The sequence below is a fragment of the Numida meleagris genome, chromosome 2 (genome assembly GCF_002078875.1).
Source record: "Numida meleagris isolate 19003 breed g44 Domestic line chromosome 2, NumMel1.0, whole genome shotgun sequence".
NCBI lineage: Eukaryota > Metazoa > Chordata > Aves > Galliformes > Numididae > Numida > Numida meleagris.
Window position 1 is genome coordinate 2411568 of NC_034410.1, and position 16435 is coordinate 2428002.

Here is a 16435-nt window from a genome sequence, read left to right on the forward strand (position 1 = left end):
CTTCCATCTCACAGACATTTCCTTACACTAGATTTATAATGCCCAAAAGTTAATGAAGTGCCAAAAAGAAATGCTTGCTTTCGACACCTCACTGATCTGCCAAGTGATACCTGAAAAGCCTGGGGACACAAAACCTTTAGAATGGCAGCCCCAATGTGTGCCAGAAATAGAGCAGGGTTAGAGAGTTCGGACAAAAGAAGAGGAACGAGACTAAAAGTATTGCCTGGATTAGTGTCATCCCTGCACTCTCCCCTACTGCTCAAGGCATTACCAAAGACTTTGTGCTGTAGGAAGCTCCCAGGGTTTAATCAAAGCCTTCAGGTGCTCTTGGAGGGCAAATTACAATGTGAAGGCAGGACAGCCCTGCCAGCAGTCACCAGTGCTTCCTAACCCCTGATCATCATTCCAAGACACCACAGCTCACTGAGGTGCTTTCAGTGCCAAAACCCAGGTCTTCTGATGACCTGAAGAAGGGGTCAGAAGCCCTGGCAAAAACTGTTTCACAAGAAAATTCCTGTTCGTTGAGCCCCAAGTATTTTGCATGAGCCTCTTACAATTGAAGAAGAATATAAACAATTTCCTACTAGTCTGGCAGTAAAAGCAACAGACACAGCTTGGCCTCTTTCCGAAGCCCACTCCCCCTGTGATCCCCCAACAACCAGCTGTTGCACTGGGGGGGTCCCAAAGGATGCAAACCCTACCTGGTCCTAGTATCTGTTTATGGATATCCCTCTGGAACATGCTTCTATTGTTTGCCTCCAGAACGCGCTGCCAAACTGAAAGCAAGGTCTTGACAGACAGTTTTGCCTGTTTTCCTTGCAAATCCTCAAAAATCTTATATTGCAGCTTGTTGGGAATTGAAGTCATTGCGGTAGCAGTAATGAAAATACCTCGTTTGGGGAGCAGCTGCTTGAAGAAGCTTCCTGGTCATGGGAAATTTCCACAGACAAAGAGGCACAGGTTTGATTCAGGTCCAAATTAAACAACATTAAAGTTTAAAAAAAAAAAAAGCAAACCCTCCTGCGCACTGCATCTCCTCCTCTTCTGGCTTTGAACATCTTGTTGTTTGTTATTTATATATTAAAAAAAAAACCACAAAACTCTTCAGAGTGTTATTGCTCTTCTGTCACTGGGCCTTTGACCCAGACTATTCTATCAACACTTAACCCACCTGCAAGTTTTTGACTGCTTCCCTCCCTTGCAGAAACCAGAGAGCTTCACAGCCTCTCTCCTCATGACTAATTAGTTGGGTATTGGTTTCTTTACTCAGCGGGGTGAGCTGTGCAACCCCAGCATGAAGGCATGGTTTGGAGCCTTATTTCATCTGGCTTGCGTTACCTGCTTGCCTGGCATGGGTGGAAAATTCCTCCCTAAATTCAGGAGGAAGCCCGAGCACAGAGCACTATACAGGAGGGGGCTGCGTGTGAACGTGCTCTGCAGCATCACTTGATGGAAAACGAAAGGTGAGAGCAAGCAGAGGGCTCTACAGCTCTGGATCGTATTAAGAATTAAATAAATATGATGTGCCTTCTTTATGCAGGGCAGTATGTCTAAATGAAACAAAGGGGAGCATGCAAGTGCATTTGGCACTCCAGGAAAACGCACTCCATGTCTGTGGTCACCTGCACAGGTACAATTCCTACCTATAGAAAACATTCCCCAACTTTTTGCTGCTTCAGAAGTTTTATCCATAAGGCATCAATGTAAAGCGGATCTCATTGATCTCACACCCTTCCTACACCACACGGCTACACATAAAGCCTCAAAGATTCTTGAGAGCACAACCAACCAACCAACACCGGTCGCAAAACCCCGAAATAACCAACGTACCTTGCACAAGGCGGCCAATTAAAATTCCCCTGTGCTCAGTGCTATGGCAGCAGCCGCTCCGAGCTCCCAGCCCTGAAATACCCACAGCCGCCGCTCTCCCCTCCCACCGCTCCCTCCCACATCCAGCGAAACACAGATCTGGGCCTGTTCATTAAACGAGACACCCACAGGGCCCGGGGAGAGTTACGAAACCCACGTAAAATGAGGTTTCTACAGCAATTGATTGTTATTTGCATTTTTTTTTTTTTTAAAGACTCTACGAGCACGTGCACGTCTTGGGAGAAAAGAAAAAAAAAACAGGAAACTGAAATGGAAATCAACAGGATATGCTTTTTTTTTTTTTTTTCTCTTTCTTTTTCCTGCGTGCAGTGACAGCGCTCAGCTTTAATCCCTTTTCACCTACGTTGCATTTCCATAGCTGTTTGCCAAGCTCCTGTGCTTCCATCCCTGTTCTGCCGGTCTCTCTCCTCACACAACTTCTGCACTTGCTGGAGCAGCTCACGGGAGGCATTTCCCTGGGAAATGGGACATTGGGACATTTCCTGCTATTCAGAGCCGGCAGCCGGCAGCGTGCAGCAGACAGCGCACGTGATGTGCACGGACTGTCCTTGGCTACTCCCAGCTAATGGAAATAGCGTCATCTCTCTTTTGTAAAACAAATTCAGAAAAGGAAAAATGTGGGGAGAGGAGAAAAAAAAAGGGAGAGGAAGAGGAATCGGGGGCAGGAGAGAAAATTAGAAATGGGGAGTGAAAAAGGAGAAAAAGGGGAAAAAAAAGAGAAGGGAAAAAAGGAAACAAAAGAAAAGGAAAAATAAAAGGGAAAAAAGAGGAGAAAAATATAAAAAAATAAACAAACCAAACTCTTACTCCAGCCATCAGAAGGATCCAGAGTACTCCCAGCCACATATCAGAGCTCAAAGTGCATCCTATGTCCAGAGCATAAAGCCCTGCATTTTTTTTCCCCAATCAATCCACAATTAGCAAACTCCCACGAGCGCTTTGTCAACGCGGACGCCTCCGCCGCACGCTCACTCTCCCCATCAGGAAAAAACAAATACGCTGCATGACAAAGCCCCGCACCCTCCCCGTCTGCTTCAGAGCACAAAGCTCCATTCTTTCCCAGCGCTCCAACATGTTCCGACTCAGTGGCTCGCCTCTTCCCTGGCTTTATGACCTCCAGGACTTTGCCAAGCTACTGGAACTCACCGTGGGCAGAGGGAGGAGGACAATCCAGCTTCGTATAACAAGGACGAATGGGAGACGAGAAGTGCCTTGATCACCTTTTGTTCAGACAGGTTCTTCTGTTGCGTTGACTTCCTTCCTACTTTCCCTGCCTCACAGGGTGTTTTTGGAGTGGGATGTGCCCATAACTCACTGTCTGCCTCAACACAATGGTTTGTAGGACACAGAGAGGCAGAGCAGAAACCCCCACACACCCGACACTGGAAAGGATGCAGCCAAGGGGATGTAAAGGGTGAGCGAGCAATGAGCTCATTGCCAGCCTCCGACCTGCTCTGCAAGCTGAGAAAGCAAGGAACTGGTAATCAAGGCTTCAGCATGACTACAGACCTTTCTCTCCTTCCCCAAAATTGGGAATTAAATCAGGTTTCCCACATCCGGAGGAAGTGCTCACCCACCAGGGACTGAATAGCAGATGGATGCCTTGCCACTTGAGGCAGCTCAAGTCATAGAATGGCCTGGGTGAAAAGGACCATAATGATCATCTAGTTTAACCCCCCCTGCTATGTGCAGGGTTGCCAAGCACTAGACCAGGATGCCCAGAGCCACATCCAGCCTGGCCTTGAATGCCTCCAGGGATGGGGCATCTAGAACCTCCTTGGGCAACCTGTTCCAGTGCGTCACCACCCTCTGTGTGAAAAACTTCCTCCTAATAACTAACCTCAACCTCCCCTGTCTTAGTTTAAAACTGTTCCCCCTTGTCCTATCACTGTCTACCCTCATAAACAGTCGTACCCCATCCTGTTTATACGCTCCCTTTAAATGTTGGAAGGCCACAGTGAGGTCTCCCCGGAGCCTTCTCTTCTCCAAGCTCTTCTCCAAGTCCTGGCAAGGTCTTTGCAAAGGTGCTTGAGTCCAGGAGGACCTTCCAGACTCCAGACCTTGAATGAACAGAGATTTCTCCATGACAGTGTTTATGACAGTACCTACCCTCAGAGTCTGCAGTGCTGAGCATTTCCTCACTCACTGACTTTGGTTTGTGGATCTCCAGCAGAATTGCACATATGGCCCAGGAGCTCTGCTCCCTTCAGGTTCACCCCACTGAGTACATTTGGACCTGGACCTCAAGCTCAGCTTTGTGACTTGGCAAAGTGTTCCTTGGAATCCTGTTTTTCCCCCTTTTTGCCTTTCAACTCTAATGTGGTAAAGCTGCAGTGAGAACTTTTGCTGGCATACAGGGATACAACCATTTGCTTTTGCACATCTTTTTCTTTCCTTATGCTCCTGCTCATTTGCTGCCCTTCCTCTTCTCCAGCTTACCTACAGGCCTGATAACCCTCAGTCCTTCAGGTTTCTCTGACAGATCCTAGCTGTCTAATCTGCTTTCTTCATCCTCCTCTGAGCAGCTTCACATCCCTGCTCCCTCTGTCCTCAGCACTGAGATAAGAGCTCCAGCTTCCAGACCCAGACATTTCCCACCATCAGCTGTCCACAACACAGAAACAACTCAGCTGGTGGTGAAGCAAATACCAGATTGCTGCAGTTTTTACTGCATGAATTGACCTTGTTTTACTACAAAAATCCCAAAATGACAGTGATTTGCTCCTACTTGAACAATCACTGAGCTGCCCTAGAGTGAGGACTGCTGACTGCCCTGCAGCCATACCCAGGGCCTTCAGCACATGTGCGTGCCCCATCCCTGGAGGTGCTCAAGACCAGGTTGGATGGGGCCCTGGGCAGCCTGATCTGGTGGGGGGCAACCAACCCACAGCAGGGGGTTGGAACTGGATGATCTTTAAGGTCCCTTCCAACTTAACCCATTCTGTGATTCCATGACAGCCAGTCTTTGGGACCAGAGTAGGTCTGGGCTGGAGCGTGAGACACAGCACAATCTGTCACCAATATTGCAAAGATAGCATTTGCTCAAGATAGAGGATTGATACAGGAGAAGTGTTGATAGTGCTTTTCTACCCATGATATTTTGGCAGTAGAAGAATAGCAAATACACAGACATTTCAAGAGTATCTGAAGCTGTATGTGAAATATCTTTCCCATCTTATAAATGCAATACTGCAACTGTCTCCCCCATCCTGATTTAATCTGGAGGAAAATTCATTTTGCCTGAAGACAAAAATTTCTGGTTTTTTTCCTTTTAAAAATTAAATTAAATTACAAGGTAAACTTCATAGACTTTCAATAGCAAAAGCCAAACCAAACCACAAATCAGGGACATGTTGAATGCCAGAGTCTGAATAAAGGAATCTACACCTGGAGCTTTGTGAAGCCTCTTCTGCTAATTACTTAAAAAAAAAAAATAAGTCAATGGTTTTCCACTGATGTCTTTAGAGATTTCAGTCAGGTCTAGGTCTCCCTCATTATCCAGATTGTTCTTAATGAAATTGTCTCTGGCTATCTGCAGCCACAGATCTCAAAGACAGACTTATTTCCACATGGGAGCTTAGGGGATGCCACCAGCATTCCTCTGTCCACAGCAAGCAACAACATGTGCTGCAGGCTTTGGTTTTTTGCTCTTCTGCTTGACTACAGTTTTACAGCTTTGTTTCCTGCACTTGCAAGTGCCCCTCTGGGGAAACACACTTTAAAGACAGATGTAAAATCATCACTAGAGATAGCTAATAAGAAGAGAGACAGTTGTAGTGCTGTGGTACCAACAAACACGCTTTCTCTAAGAGGTCCAGGTCTGGCCTTAATTAGATGGAACAGCAAGATGGCATTCAGCCATCTCTGTCAATTAAAAGCATCTACTCATCAAGAAAATACAAAACTAGCTTTGATCAAGAAAACTAAGAGAAGTTTGCCTTGTTTGTTTTGCCTTCCGCTTTGGGTTCTTAGCCATGGAAACAGAATCCTCCACCAAATCTCACCCCAGTTTATAATTACTGAGAAAATTTCTTCAGTTCTTCAAATACAGCTTCCCTGAAACAAGTGGCATTTTCCACCAAGGAGGGTTGTGTTTTTTTTGTTTTTTTTTTTCTTGTTTTTCATTGCTTTGGCCTATTTATAGCCTACATTCCTGTACTGAAATTGGGCAAATTTTTGAGTTCTGGGGCTAATGTCACTGTATACGTTGAGTCAGTGCTGCTGGCCGGCCCATCTTTCTGTCACCAAGGCAATACCACCCCATGTTACAAGAACCAACCATTCTGGAAATAGCTGTCTTATGACTCACTCAGTTAAGAACATCCTTGACGATGCCAGCTCCGATAGAAGGTTATTGAAGAATGCCCCAGAGAAGCAAGACACAGTCTGCAGCCTCCAGTTCTCACAGTGCCACTAAGAAAAGCCTCAGCTCCTGCTGAGGCTGAACAGCAGAGGCTGCTGGAAGACGTGAAAAAACTTTTATTTCCTCCCCAAAAAAGTTATCCTAGCATAAATGTAAGTATCAAATGGTTTACTTTTCCCTCCAAAAACACTGTTTTTAAAAAAAAAGACAGCTTTGCTGACTTCTCAGTGCATCTAAAGAGTTTTAGATGCACATCAGCATCAAGCAAAAAGAGGGCTGAATTGAGAAATGAGGAGGAAATAAATCAAAGATGGCACCAAGCCCGTGTTCCCAGCTAGCACCAATGCGTTATCTCTGCTGCCTTGCTGCAGGCATGGCCCAAGACTGTCTGATGCCTTGGCAGGGATGGGGGCAATTGTAGTTGCTGGGACCACACTGAGTCTTCTTACTCTAATGTAGTGGTGGATTTCTGATCCAGACACATACTCTTTAACTCCTGTGCCTTGCAAGCCCATAAGCACGGTATTTATGTGTGCCATTGGGAAACTGTGCACGAAAACAGTAGCTAGATGTATGTAATTATTCATATCTCATGCAAAAGAACTTTCACAACCTTTGTGATAATCAAATTTGTACTGGTTCTTTTCATTGAGGCAACACAAGGTTATTTTCCCTAAAGGGTGAGACAGGTATGCAATGCAGGTGTGCTTAGAAAACAAGGCAGAACACTAGGATTGACAGTGAGTACAAACATGTTTTCTACATCTGAGCAACCATTCACTAGTAAACGAGTGTAGAAACCAGTCACTTCTAGAAATTCTCCAGTCCCATCAGCATGGACAGGGGAATTCAGGTAGCACACATTGCAAACTGTCATGTGTATACTTCCGTATTCTCCACTAGAGATGTAGCTGATGATGAGAGAAGATCAGGGACAGACTGCAACAAGAGTGGCTAGGAGCAGGACCAGCATAGAGCAAGCATAAGAGAAGGCATGTAAAGTTTTTTTTGTTTGTTTGTTTTTTAAATCACAATCCAGGTTATTTCCTTTCCATGCTCATTTCCTTCCATAGAAAAGCTCTATGAAGAGCCAAGAGGCTACAACATCTTCCTACAACCACCAGTCTCAGTGTCTCCTAGATGAAGCTCAGATTCAGACGAAACGTCATGGTATTGATCCTACAATGGCTCTCTGCTTGAAGACTCAAGAGAACTGATCCCTACAGGTATGCACAATCTACCGTTTTGTTTAAGTAGTCCTAAATTAAATTTCCTCAGCTGTTTACATGATGTTTGGCAAGTCTGTCCCACCTAGTTCTCAACACTGGCACAGCATAAGTGTTGAAACAGTAAGGACTCACTACCAGTCCTTTAACGAGTAGAAGTGTGGTCATCCTAAAGGCATGGACAAGGCCCAGGACAGAAAGCTGCTTTAGTTAAGTGAAACCTGTTGTTAGATGGCCTTCTCCAACCTGGTTCTTTTTAGAGTAAGTAAGAGCTGGTAAGTGGCAAAAAACAAACAGGAGCACGCTGGCCACCAGCATAATGGACTAAACACTGATCCTGATCCAAGGACCAAAAAGTACCCAAGAATGACATGTGTTAGTCGTCTTGTGCCTGTTAGTCAAGCTGTACCAGTTCCTTAGCCTGTTGGACAAACACCACCTGCAACAAGGTGGTGCTGAAACTGTTCATCATCAGCTGCACCAACAGGTCCCATCCTCAGCCTGTCTCACACAGCACTGTAGATGAGCCTGCAAAGACACAACAACCAGATGGGCATGGGGGTGATGGCCACCACATCAAGGTGCACCTACCTCTGTGTGGCTGCAGTACTCACCTCTGCTATCAGGGCAGAGGGACCAATTGAGATGTCTGTCTGTCTTGCAAGTAGATGCCTTCAAAATGCCAGGTGGCTCTCAGGACCTTGGAGGGCCCAGATAGTTTGCAGACACTTTGAGAAGACAAGGGGCACTTCTGCAATTTCACCAAGCCACTCATCATGTCCAAATACAAGCTCAAGTGCACATGTAACATCATGTGGTATGGTGTCCCATGACTAATATGCTTACTCTGAATCTTGTTCCACAGAACAAAACAAATCAGAAGTACTAGTCCATACAGTAGCTACTTAATACACTGCCAGTTCAAGAGAGGCATAAGAGCTCCATTTGGATGATTACTTTTTTTTTGTAAAGACAAACAGAAACAATAAAGTCTTTTTTTAAATAAACCCATAATGCCCACTTAGCTACAGGAATGAAGTGTGACTTGTGATTCAAAACTATTTATTGCTCTGTAGTAGCTTGTCCAACTATGGCCTCTTGCTAAAGAGGAAAACAAACACCAGCCTCTGGCAGCCAATCCCAATTACATAAGAGTACATGCTTTTGGAGAAAGCATGAACACAGATAAAAAGAGACCTATGTAGCACCTGGCCGTCACCTTTCAGCTCGGAACTACTACTTCTATGCAAGTGAGATGTTCAGTCATTAGTTAGCTGGATGGATGTTTCCAGAAAAGCGTACAATACTGAAAAAAAATGCATTGCTCTTTCATTGTGGGAGAACAATAGCAACCCTTCAGGCACTTAAAATAACATGCAATTTGTCTGAGTCAGGGCAGAGAAGTGGTACCGGTGAGATAAGCAGGTACTCATTGCCTGTGTCCTTTTGGGCTGCCAAGAGCTGCCCAGCTGGAGGATGGTGCAGGGCTGTCCCATGCTTGACCACAGAAGAGGACAGTGACTTTTACCAAACAATCCAAGCAGGGTGTCACAACCCTGGCTTCAATGCTGGGACCTTCCTCCCACTCCTTGGCAAGCTCCGTCTCATGTATTCAGTTGGTGGATCAGAGGAATCCAATAGCCAGAGGCATCTGGCACATGGAGACATGAAAGAGGAGCAAAGATGCATAGGTACAGAGATACAACAGCCTTGCTGAAGGAGAATGTAAAAAACCTAATTGATTTCTGCTCTTTCTCAATGCACAGGATGTTTCTGACTTGAAGCCAAGACCAGTCCCCCTGCTTATCACCCAGCTGGCTTTTATCAGTAACACCTGATAGCACCATCCAATGAAATTGGGATGCTGGGAAGGACTTTCTCCACCCACAAACACACGCAGCGTGGGAGCAGATGACAAGGGGAAAGCCCCGAAGGAGCAAATCAGAAAACTGAGGTGAGCTGCAGCCCAATCTTCCCCACACTCCAATCCCTCCCAGTTCCCCAAACCCTTGTTGGGACAGCAGTGCAGGCCAGACAACACATTAATGAACCACTTCTGTTGTAAAAGCAATGAGTCACTACGAAACTGTCCCAAGAGGTCGAGCAGACCAGGAGGTGATCTTCCCACTGTGGCCACACAAGAGTTGTGGCCTTCTTCTTACCACAGCACCACGTAGGCCTGGTTTGACCTCTCCTGTCACACGGGGACAGCCAGCTCCTGTCCCACTGGGCTGGATGCCACCTACAACCACAGGGCATGTCACCAATATGAATCCAGCAGCCCAGAGACGTGGTGCTGAAGGAACAAAGGCACCTTGTCTGACAACACTGAGGTGAATGGCACCATGACACCTTGCTCCTGCAGTACACACCCTGTCGACTTCGTGAATGTTTGCCTCCATGCAGTGAGGAAACAGGCAGCATTCCTGTTTCACAGAGGTAGAGATGGAAGGATTCTGCTGAATTCAGTCTCCTTGGATTGTTCCGTATCTTAAATGTGGATGCATCCACAAGATATGTGCATCCCAGCCCCGTGAAATACCCTAACACTAAACTTAGGAGAGAGACACTATCATTCACAGAACCTAACCCGGATTCAAAGCTGCAGCTCCCTGACCTTCAGCATAGCACAGAATAATCCTTTGCAATATGACCACAACGTCCCACAAGACCACCCCAACAGCATCTCCCACCCAAACGTCACCTGAACACAAAACCCTTTCATAGATTCATTTGAGTTGGAAGGGCCCTTTAAGGGCTATCTCATGCAACCCTCCTGCAGTGAACAGGGACACCCACAGCTCCACCAGGTGCTCAGTGCCCCATCCAGCCTGACCCCGAGTGTCTCCAGCAATGGGGTATCTGCACTCCTCTGGACAACCTGTGCCAGTACTACACTGCCCTTATTATTTTTCTTATAGCCAATCTAAATCTCCCCTCTTTTCGTTTGAAACCACTTCCCCTTATCCTATCCCCTCTTACCATGGGCTGAGCTGTCAGCTGGGGACACGCAGCCATGGGTGTGGAAAGCAGAAGCAGTGATGAAAAGCGCCTGTTCTATCTTTTCAGCTGCTTTATTTGCTCATTTTAAAAGGAAGGGGGAAAAAAAAAAGTGGAGAAAAAAAGAAAACAACCAAGGAAATAACGTTTATCTCCCGAAGCACGCTGCAAAACATTCTTGGTAGACATGGAAACCCCTGGCAAGCTGCCGGCCCTTGGCAGGTCTCCGCAATTAACATTTCACCAAGCAACTCAACCCTCAAATAGCTTTTAGGGAATTTAAAGAGAAACAGCAGCCACAGATGGGCAATGGGATTGCTGCTCCCCATTGGCAGGCATTGGGGTTGGTTCCTCGGTTTCCCTATGGGGAAGCTCGTCACCCTCCTGTGTTACTCAGGGCAGGCAAGTTGTGACAGAACAGGCTGAAAACGATTGCAGCCTCTGTACTTCTGCAAAAGAGATTCCTAGACAAAGCCTGCAGGGACAGAGGGTAACCTTCAAACACATGCAGGGAAGCTGCAAGGATGAAGGGGAACGCATTTTGCCATGTACTGGGGATTAAACTGCAGCAGAAGGTATTTAAGAATCCTCCCGTGCCCTAGGGCTGCTTTCTCTTTGCTCATGTCAGAGAGCAATGAGGAACTGGGAGCACGGGCTGCTCTCCGTGGAAGTCTGAGAGCACAGAAAGCAGGAAGCGTGTGGGCTTTGGACCTCACTACTCCGGGAAGAGTGAGAGAACAGAACAAGCCTGGGAGTAATGCTCAAGAGTATGGGGTCTGTAGGGGGTGGGTGGACAGGGATGATCCCATGCTTAGGAAGGAGAGGAGACAAAGTCTTTCAGGCTTCCATCAACAGTGCATGCGGACAATTTTACAATGTGTGAGCGAGCATGAACACAACAAGCCAGACGCCCAATGCAAACGTGTTTGCATTAGAAACCTCCTGTTAAGAAATCCCAGTTCCATGGTAAAAATCAATAAGGCTAGAAAGAAGCAAGGAGACTCGCTGCCCTGCTTTCTACTTAAAAGCTTGGGGCATTTTCCTGAGATACCAGACCCTGAATTTCCCATGGTTCTTTGTCCATTAGCCCAAATACAGGCAGGCAGTGAGGAAGCCCCAAGGTAAAGAAGATGAGGAGGCAGGAGCCACATCTCCATCCACTTGCAGTGGTTTGACTGCAACACAGAGTAAATTTGCATGGTTCAGGGCTGCTACATTCTCCAAAACAACACTATGGTGCAGCAATGCCAGCATCCTGATGATTAGCAAGCTGGCATGTCTAACAAGATCCACACTTCACTTATTTCTCAAAAGGATGCAGAAGACACAGGCGATAAATAGGAAGCTGACAAGGTGCCGTGGTTTCACTAGAAGACTGGTTGTCATCCACTAACCAGTGAGTACATAAAAGCATGTTCAAACTGGGCTTCTACTAACCTTACCTGGTGAGGTGTCATTGCTGGTAGGGTTGTCTGTTGGAAAAGACAACCATTTCCCCTCTTTGCAAAGCCCACTTCCTCACTATTGCTAAACTCAGAAGTTTTACAACACTTTTTCTCACTGCAAAGCATCCTTGAGACTCCAGGTCACCAGCTCGCCATGGGTTTGGGCTCTGCAGTTGCATTTGCTTGTCTAGCAAGATGCAGAGCACAGAAGCAAAGTTGCCCACAGCAGCTGTGCCCAGTGCAGATCTTCTGGTGTCACAGAATCAGAATCACAGAGTTGTCGGGGTCAGGAGGGACCTCTGAGATCCTCCACACCAACCTCCCTGCTAAAGCAGGTTCCCTACAGCAGGTGACACATGAAAGCATCCAGGCAGCTCTCTGGGCAGCCTGTTCCAGGGCTCTGACACCCTCAAAGTAAATAAGTCCTTCCTCATGTTCATGTGGAAGTTCCTGCGTTCTAGTTTGCACCCATTGCCCCTTGTTCTGTCACTGGGCACTACTGAAAAGTGCATGGCCTCATCCTCCTGGCCCATGTCCTTTGGATATTTATAAGCACTGATCAGATTCCACCCCCCCTCCCCCCCCCTCAGCCTTCTCTTCTCCAGGCTGAACAGCTCAGAGCTCTCAGCCTTTCCCTATCAGGAGGTGCTCCAGGACCCCGCCATCTCTGCAGCCCTCTGCTGGGCTCTCCCCAGCAGTTCCCTGTCTGCCTGGAACTGGGGAGCCCAGAACTGGACCCAGTACTCCAAATGTGGTCTCTCCGGGACAGTATAGAAGGGGAGGAGAACCTCCCTCACCCTGCTGTCCACTCTCATTGCAATGCACCCCAGGGTTCCATTGGCATTCTGGTCCACAAGGGCACACTGCTGGCTCATGGTCATGCTGTTGACCCAGGTCCTTCTCTGCAGAGCTCCTGTCCAACAGCTCAGCCCCCAGCCTGTACTGATGCATGTTGTTATTTCTTCCCAGGTGTAGGACAGAATGAGAGGTAATGGCCTTAAGTTGTGCCAGAAGAGGTTCAGGTTTAATATTAGGAAAAACTTCCTCTCAGAAGGAGTGACCAGGCCCTGGCACAGGCTGCCCAGGAAGGTGGTGGAGTCACCATCCCTAGAGGTGTTCAAGAACCGTGGAGATGAGACACTGAGGGAAATGGTCAGTGGGCATGGTGGGGATGTGCTGACATGTGGACTAGAGGTCTTTTCCAGCCTTAACGATTCTATGACTCCACGCTTGTCCTTGTTGAACCTCATAAAGTTCCTCTTTGCCCAATTCTCAGCCTATCAAGGTCAAGCAAGAATTACCCTCATACTCCCTGTGGAAGGAGGAAGGATGGTAAATCTAATAAGATTTTATCCGACATCACATTTTTTTTAAATGAATTACACAAAAATTCACCATCTCCCTGGCCTTTATCCCTTGGCCAGTTTCAGCTGAATTACAATAACAGCAACGAGGCTTTAGAAGTCCAGTGGAGGGAAGGTAAAGCAGTGAAAGAGAAAGGAGCAGGTGAAATATCCTGTCCAAAAACCCCATTTCTTTACAAAAGAAAGGTTAAAAAAAAAAAAGAAAACATTAAAACCAGCTAACCAGCTCAGTGAACCGTTGTTTGGGATCTCAGAGCCCCAGATGGAATTTTCATAGGATAAGGGAGGACCAAGCTGTACAACTTCTGAGACAGACACATAATTTTCTGTCTCACTGCTGCCACCATTTGTTGTCTGCTGATGAGGCCAGTAACACAGCATCCTGCCTCCCCTTCCCACCATGCCCTATTCTTACACCAATTTTCCAAAAATTTCTCATCATCTCATGAGTGGGAAACAAAGCAATGAGCATTCACTGTAAAACTGCAAATGCAACAGAGAAACAAACTGCTGCTCTTCCTCCAATGCAATGGGCACACCAGCATCTTCTTTCCACTCTCCTCCAGTCTTCACAGTCTAATCACTAATACTAATCAGTACAAGCCCTGTTTGAGCTTATCAAAATATTAATTTGCTATTTAGCTATTTCTCCTGAAAACAGAGTAGCAGAAGTGACCAGATCCTCCCAGATCTCACTGTTTGTTTTCTTATCTAAAACCCCTGACTTCTCCCAGAAAAGAACACTACAATAAATTACTTTGGGTATAGGAGAATACAGTTAACTCAGTTATTCCAAAATACAGTAGGACAGAACTGATGTGAGGCCTTGAGTGGCTGCGTCATCTGGAGTATTGCCCCTGGGTCTGGGGCCTCCAGTATGGGAAAGATGTGGAGCATTTGGAAAGGGTCCAGAGGGCGGCCATGAAGATGATCCAAGGGCTGGAGCACCTGTCTTATGAAGACAGGGGAGACCTCATTACGGCCTTCCAATATTATAGGGAGATTCTGAACAAGAGGGACATTGACTTTTTACGTGGCTAGATAGTGATAGGACAAAGGAGGATGGTTTTAAACTGAAAAAGGGAAGATTTAGATTAGATGTCCAGGGGAAGTTTTTCACTGAGCAGTGCTGGAACAGGCTGCCCAGAGAGGTGTTTAAGGCCAGGTTGGATGGGGCCCTGGGCAACTTGACCTAGTACTAGATCCAGCAGCTGGCAGCCCTGCCTGCGGCATGGGGGTTGTACTTTGGTCAGCCTTGAGGTCCTTTCCAAACCCAAGCCATTCTGTGATTCTATGATCATGATATTTCAAAAGCAAAAAGCAAACAAGCTCAGGACTTTTGGTTTCTTTCTTTTGAGTCCTTGGCAGTGAAACCTCAATGTTTTATGCTTCCCATTGCAAAGGAGGCAGGAGAGTTATTTTTAAACAATTTTGTGTTTCCTGGTGGGTTTCTGGTAACTGGACTCCAAAGTGGATCTTTGATAACACATCTCCCAATACTGTGGGGGGGGAGGGAAAAAAAAAAAACAAAACAATTCCTAGCCCAGCACTCACTTCTTCCTCTGAAATCAGAAAGCTACAGCTGGAAAGTTCATAAAACTCACAGAATCATTAAGGATAGAAAAGACTTCTAAGATCATCAAGGCCAACCATCAACCCATCCCCACCATGCCCACTCATAAAATCATATAGGTTGGAAAAGACATCCGCCAAGAAAATCAAGTCCAACCATCGATCCATCACCACCATGCCTACTAAACCATGTCTAAGTGAACATGCTCAGTGCATTCATCTGGGCTCAATCTCTACGACTTGTTTAATTTAGCATTTTAACCCGTTTCATCCAATCACTCTCCTCCTCTCCCTCCTCTTCACTCTGTGGCCGAAGGTGGAAGGGCAAACCAGCTGAGGGTCCTCCAGTCCCTCAAATCTGTGCTTTCCTTTTCCATCCCATCCAGAGAAATTCATTGAGCCCCTAGAGCAGACCTGAGTCCTTCAGCTTTAGCTCCTACTGCCTACAACACATAGAATAGAATGGTTTGGGTTGGAAGGGACCTCTAAGATCATCTAGTTTCAACCCCACTGCTACAGGCAGGGACACCTCCCTCTAGAGCAGGTTGCTCAGAGCCCCATCCAGCCTGGCCTTGAATGCTCCCAGGGAGGGGGAGATGCACAACCTCACTGGGAAACCTGTTCCAGTGTCTCACCACCCCCACAGTAAAGAATTTCTTCCTAATATCTAGTCTATGCAGATGCTCTTCCCAGCTGCCATCCACTCCCTCCAGACTTAAAGATCAGATGAAGCTGCAAAATACAGCAGTACATCCCCCCCAAGGTCCTCCAGGGATGAAAGATGCTTTTAAAATCCAGAGACATCAAATGTTCATCTCTAGTAACACTGGACTCCGCTAGCATAGGGTAGCTATGATGCTGATGATGCATCAGCTTGGCTTACAGCCCTATTTCATTAGGAGAAGAGACTTCTCTCAACAGGCAGGGAAGAAAACAAGAGCAGGAGAGCTGCAATCAGTCAGCAGCTGTAAAGAAGGAAAAAAGCCCCAGTTTCAATGAGTGAACTGCTTTCCTTGCGTGGAACAGCAGGAGCTCCGAGGGCTACTTCACTCCCTGCATCCCTCTCTACGAAGCCCAGCTGGAGAAGCAGCAGAGCACTTTGTAAGTGACACCAATCTAATTAATTAATGACTCCCAGCGTCAGCTCTGTGGCTGCTGGGCTAGCAGGAAGGCAGTAACGAAAGGGCCGGGACAGCACGCAACGGCTTCTGGTAAATGCTGCACGCTGCTGACAGCCAGCTCGGTTATTCATCACCTCTCCTGCTTTGGGCTACAGCACAGAGCAAGTCAGAGATTATTCCGGGCAGAGAAGATGGCGTGGGATCCACCCTTGCAGCATCCTCTCTCCTGGATGAGGTCTTCCTCCCTCTTCTTGTCGTGCTCCAGAGCTGCTGTAGCGCAATTAATTGAGGTAAGGAGCAACTTGCTTTGTGGGTTAGGGGTTTGGGGGTGGTCAGGAATCCTGTTTTTTCCATGCAGAGGTGGAAAGCGAGGAATTTAAGGTGGCTCCAAGGAGATAGAGGCTCCTTCGGGCAGTGCTTGTTGCTTTCTGCAGGCCCAGCACTGTAAAGGAGA

At 46.9% G+C, this 16435-nt stretch overlaps 1 protein-coding gene across 9 annotated transcripts in view; it reads right to left on the reverse strand.

Annotated features, from left to right (window-relative positions):
* ALS2CL (ALS2 C-terminal like) overlaps nt 1-16435 on the reverse strand; it is a 65107-nt gene that overhangs the window by 34631 nt on the left and 14041 nt on the right. The window contains exon 1 of one of the 9 annotated variants that reach the window (XM_021388715.1): nt 10462-10572. The exons of 2 other annotated variants lie outside the window; for them this stretch is intronic. In XM_021388715.1, the coding sequence (XP_021244390.1) occupies nt 10462-10497 (36 nt within the window). In that variant the 5' untranslated portion in view covers nt 10498-10572. Of the gene's footprint in view, nt 1-701; nt 857-890; nt 934-1830; nt 1956-2233; nt 2375-2697; nt 2878-3036; nt 3257-10461; nt 10573-16435 lie in introns of those variants that run through there. 6 more of the 9 variants (XM_021388717.1, XM_021388714.1, XM_021388711.1 and 3 more) reach the window with 6 other exon arrangements.